The 5,024-nt window shown below is 46.6% G+C and overlaps 1 protein-coding gene across 1 annotated transcript; it reads left to right on the top strand.

Annotated features, from left to right (window-relative positions):
• Positions 1–1,320: 1,320 nt before the first annotated feature.
• Positions 1,321–4,807, top strand: LOC308140265 (uncharacterized protein; the record flags this gene model as incomplete). The annotated part of the gene is made up of 4 exons (XM_080509950.1): positions 1,321–1,500; positions 2,395–2,536; positions 2,616–2,810; positions 3,603–4,807. 4 exons carry the CDS (start codon positions 1,321–1,323, stop codon positions 4,805–4,807), a joined length of 1,722 nt encoding a protein of 573 aa, XP_080366076.1.
• Positions 4,808–5,024: the final 217 nt, after the last annotated feature.

The raw sequence follows: 5,024 nt of genomic DNA, 5'->3' as shown, positions 1-5,024 counted from the left end.
TAATTGTATGTCGACATTACTATATATGGGAGGTTTTGATCATATTACAGATGAGACTGAGAACTATCAGTGGTGAAATGTGCAAACTAACATTGTGGTTTAACATAAATAAATAATCACCAACTTAATTAAAACTAAATTCATTGGTTAAAGAGTTATATTTGCCCAGGTAAAGGTATACGTTTTGGAGAGCGAGAGAGTTTATGAAAGTAAGTTTCTTGGTGTCATAATTGATGTGAAAAAAAAATTGGAAATCGCACATAAAACACATTCAAAACTAATGATCAAGAATCAATTCATGGCTCAATAAAGTAAACCATATTCTGGCCCTCAAATCAATCCACATATAATATTCACTGGCGTTACTGTATCTAAATTACTGTGCTGAGGTTTTGAGGCAAAACATATAAATATGCACTAATGCCACTTCCAATTCTACATTAAAAGAGCAATAATCTAGAATTGCTCTAGAATTAAAAAAACAAACAAACAAACAAACAGTAAGACAATAACTAAATCAGCTCACTGCCATCTGAAAAAATATTGCAAGGATTCAAATATATGACCAAACAAGACTGAGAGAAACTTGTTCGTGCATTTGTTTTCAGCAGGCTGGATTATTGTAACATGTTTCCAGGTGTCAGACAGCTGCACCTCATCCAGAGCCCTCACCAACACAAAGAGGGTGGGGCACATCACACCTGAGTTTTTATTTCTGCACTGGCTGCTGGCGTGTCAATGGATCCACTTCAAAATCTGACTTCTGGTCTGTAAAGGTTTCGATGATCCCTCAGACCTAAATACAGCTCAGATTTACCCCTGAGATCCTCTGGAAGAGGTTTTACTAAGAGAAGAAACAGGGTCAAGCAGCTTTTAGTTCCTACGCTCCTTACCTGTGCAACAAACTTTGTGCCAACACACTCACTTCTTTTAAATCCAGACTGAAAACACTTTTATTTGCTCTCGTATTTTTATCACATTTATCTCAATAAAGCTCTTGTTTTAGTTTATTTCCTTTATCTCTGTAAAGCATAGTGAATTGACTTGTGTCTGAATGAATAAGTTTGCCTTGCTATAAAAATCTGTCTTATTAAAAACACAGAAATTCAATTTTAATTGACGTAAAATGCAAAGTATGACTATTAGTTGTGATACCAAAGTAGCTCCTCCAGGGGGCGGACGTCTGAAACGTAAACGGTTTCTGTCTACCGAAGAAGAAGAAGAATCAATCCAGCCAACAACAACAACAACAAAACGGAACGTGTTCCGATCGTCCGGAGACATTTACATGACTTTCGTACGGTTGTTTAACTCGCCGACATGCCGAGCCTGCAGGCATTCGAGAGCCAGATGCGCGCAGCGGTGAGGACTCTGGCGGAGGCGGCGGTGACGGAGCTCGGCAGACTTCTGGGGGAGCGCTCCGCTAACGCGGCTAACATGGAGGAGGAGAAGGAGGAGAGAAAAGTTAGTTTATGTCGCAGTTCCACCGCACACATCCAGGTGACAAAAACCGCGTACTGGCAAGTAGACATGTGGCTGCTAAAGTGTGGTGTTTAACGTAATGTGTCGCTGAAACGCCTCAACTAGCATCGACGAGAAAGTTAGCTACTGTCACGATAAAACTACTTTACCCATAAGGCCCTGCGGTGGCCTTATGGGGGATAAACAGAGCAAGTGAAAAAGTTTTAAAAAGTGATTAGATAATTTTTGTTATTACATTTGATGTCTTCGGAGAGAAGATAGCTGAGCCTTAAAATGCATTAAAAAAATATAACTGATCAATATGTTGATGTAAAATACGGATACAGACGAGGCTCATTCTGAGACATCTGAGGAAAAGGCTCCATTCTGTGGAAAACTAAAAATGTCTTTGGTGTGGTTTTTAGTGTATAATGTCATTCTGAAGGCCACATTGGAGCCTCGGGCTGTTATTAGAAAAACCCGGGCGTCATGGGAAAGGTTTTTCCCAGCATGATTATTTTTATTTTGTAAGTTTTGAGAGAAAAGAAGAAAAAAAACCCCAAAAGACTGCGAAATATGAAATAATAATATGATTAAAATGTCCTCTCTTTCCATACCCAATTAAAATGACAAATTCAGATTCAGTGTAAAAACAAAGTGTAACAGCTACACATCCCTAATAGAAACTTCTGAATGTTTGCTATTAAAAACATTTAACCAGCACAAGAAGAATTGAGCTGTTTATTTTCAGCGGATCTAGCCATTACAAATACATGAGGAGTCACCTTTTCCTATACAGTCTATGACTTTTCCTAAGATTGTAACTTTAAAAAGCACCACTTTGCTCCTGTTTATTCTGTGAAGTGCGTTGTAGTATCACGTTCAATGCCTGAACGCAGCTCGGTGTAACTCCAGTGCACTTTTCACCTGCAGGGCCAGTTTGAATCCTTCCTGGACGAATGGACCAGAGACACGGTGGAGAAAATCTCCGTGATGTTCAAAGTGTTTGTGTGTGAGGCTGCAGAGGAGAAAGATGCTCCTCCTCCTCCTCCTCAGGAAGCATTGGCAGAAGAAAGTAATTAAACTCACCACTTTGAAGAGATTTTCATTCTTTTTCTTTGTGTAACAGTTTTGTTTTTATTTTTCCTGTAAAGGGATCGAATCCACCTCTGGGACACACACACGGAGTAAAGTCCAGAAGGGGTCCCAGAGAGGAGGAAGAAAGATGAGAGATCACGTGTTCTGCAGAGGTAGTCAGACAGAGGAGAATCCGCATGAAATTGGCCCTCTATTGCCAATAACTTCAGACGAGCAGGAGGCCAAGAAATCTTCACCAGACTCCGAAGCAGGTAACTTTTACACACAACAGCAGAAAACGTTACAAATTTGATCCACGACTTGTGTTGAAGAAGAAGTTTGATGCCCATTTATATATATTCTATTAAATAGAAGGTAAAGGATATAAAAAATGTCTTTCTTGTGACCATGCTTTTTGGCAACATGTCTGATACCACTGGAAAGTGGGATCATCTGTAATGAACATGTATTTCTGGGATGAGCAGCACGAACCCACTGGTTCAGAAATATGATTCCGTTTCATACAATCGGTCCAATTTTTTTTGACTTGAAGCTTCAAGACGTTATCTTTACATTGCAGCTGCATGCCCTTTTCTTTATTACTTTACTTAAAAAAAAAAAAACATGTTGCGGGTGTCGGCCGTTTTCCTTTGTCATTTCAAAAGAAGGATGAAGCATGTTTTTTTTTGTGAAAAAAGTGATTCATCCCGTTTTTAATCCAGTGTTAGCCTGAGGTTTTATAAAAAAGAAGTCATTTAAGACAGTGAACACTGAACATGGTGTAGTTTTCATGTTGGGCCAGTAGTGGGTGCTGTTGCTTGTTTTTGCAGTGAAACCACAGGTTTCAAAAAAGTAGCTCCGCGCACCGTTGTCGTGTTACGTAAAATGTGACGAATGTTTTGTGTTTTCACTTGAAAATGTTGCGTAATCCGGTGCCTCAAAATGACGTGAAAGTCAACTTAATGAACAATATTAATGAGACACATAATTTTTCCTTCCCTAAAATGTGTTGGATGTTATTTTTTGTTTTGCTTTTCCTGAGCACTTATATCCATACGCTTTAGTTTCAGCTGCTGGCGACTCGCGTGGAGAGAGTCACTCTGAACCGGAAGCGTCCCGCGACGCCAGCGAGGACGGGGTCCTCCAGGAGGATCCGTCCCCTGCGGCCACGTCGGACAAGAAGACGATCAAATGTCCTTCGTGTGAGAAGACCTTCAGTCAGAAGTGCTTGATGGAGCGCCACTACCTGTCCCACTCGAAACCTCACCACTGCTTGCAGTGCGGGAGGCGGTTCTCCGTCCTCCGGGGGCTCGACGCCCACATGAGGAAACACACCGGCCAGATGCTCCACAAGTGTCCCGACTGCGGGACGGAGTTCGCCTACAAGTCCACCTTCCAGAGACACATGCGCCACCAGCACTGCCCGAAGACGGCGAGCGCCTCCACCTGCCCGCTGTGCGAGGAGAAGTTCCCGGGGACGCTGGCGCTGCAGAGGCACCGCTGCGGCGCGCTGAAGAAGACGCTGGTCTGCTCGCTCTGCCCGGAGACCTTCCAGTGCCGCCGGCGCCTGTCGGAGCACGAGAGCCTGCACCCGGGCCGCAGGGACTTCGTGTGCGAGGTGTGCGGCGAGATGTTCCTGTCGTCCCCGTCGCTGGCCACCCACCGCGTCACCCACGCGCAGGCGGGGGGCCGCGGCGAGGACCCGGGCGGGCGCGCGGAGGGGGAGCGCTTCACCTGCCAGGTCTGCGGGAAAGGCTGCAGCCACCGCAGCGCGCTGAAGCACCACATGCTCACCCACACGGGGGAGCGGCCGTACGTCTGCGACACCTGCGGCAAGCGCTGCGGCCACGCCAGCGCGCTGCAGAACCACCTGCGGGTGCACACGGGGCGGAAGCCGGGCCAGCGGCCGCGCTGCCACGTGTGCGGGAAGCAGTTCCGACGCGCCGACCGGCTGAGGAGCCACATGAGCGTCCACACGGGGGAGAAGCCGCACGCCTGCCGCCAGTGCGGGAAGAAGTTCAGCGCGCCCGAGTACCTCAGGGCGCACGCGCTGGTCCACTCCGGGACGAAGCCGTACGGCTGCGGCGTCTGCGGCAAGAGGTTCGCTCACACGTACTCCTTCAAGATGCACCAGCGGATCCACACCGGCGAGCGGGCGGAGCGCTGCAACGTGTGCGGGAAAGACTTCGTCTACAGCCGCTTCCTCAAACTCCACCTGAAGACTCACCGGCCCGGCGAGGTCGCAAACGCACCGTCGGAGAGGACCTGAAACTCGGGACACGTCCACACGGAGCGGAGGGTAGGGATGTAGGGATGGAGGCGGATCCGATCCAGTATCGGTATCGGGTTCCCATATCAATTTAATTCACGGAACGGAAATTTCCGATCCCACCTGTGGAGATTTCTGCTCCACGAAGCCTCGTCTGCTTCACTGTTGTTGAAATGAGTCTACATGTTTCCCTGCTGGCTGCAAAACGTGGAGTGGA

The sequence above is a fragment of the Blennius ocellaris genome, assembly GCF_963422515.1.
Source record: "Blennius ocellaris genome assembly, chromosome: 15".
Classification (NCBI taxonomy): domain Eukaryota; kingdom Metazoa; phylum Chordata; class Actinopteri; order Blenniiformes; family Blenniidae; genus Blennius; species Blennius ocellaris.
This window is presented reverse-complemented; position numbering and strand designations above follow the sequence as displayed.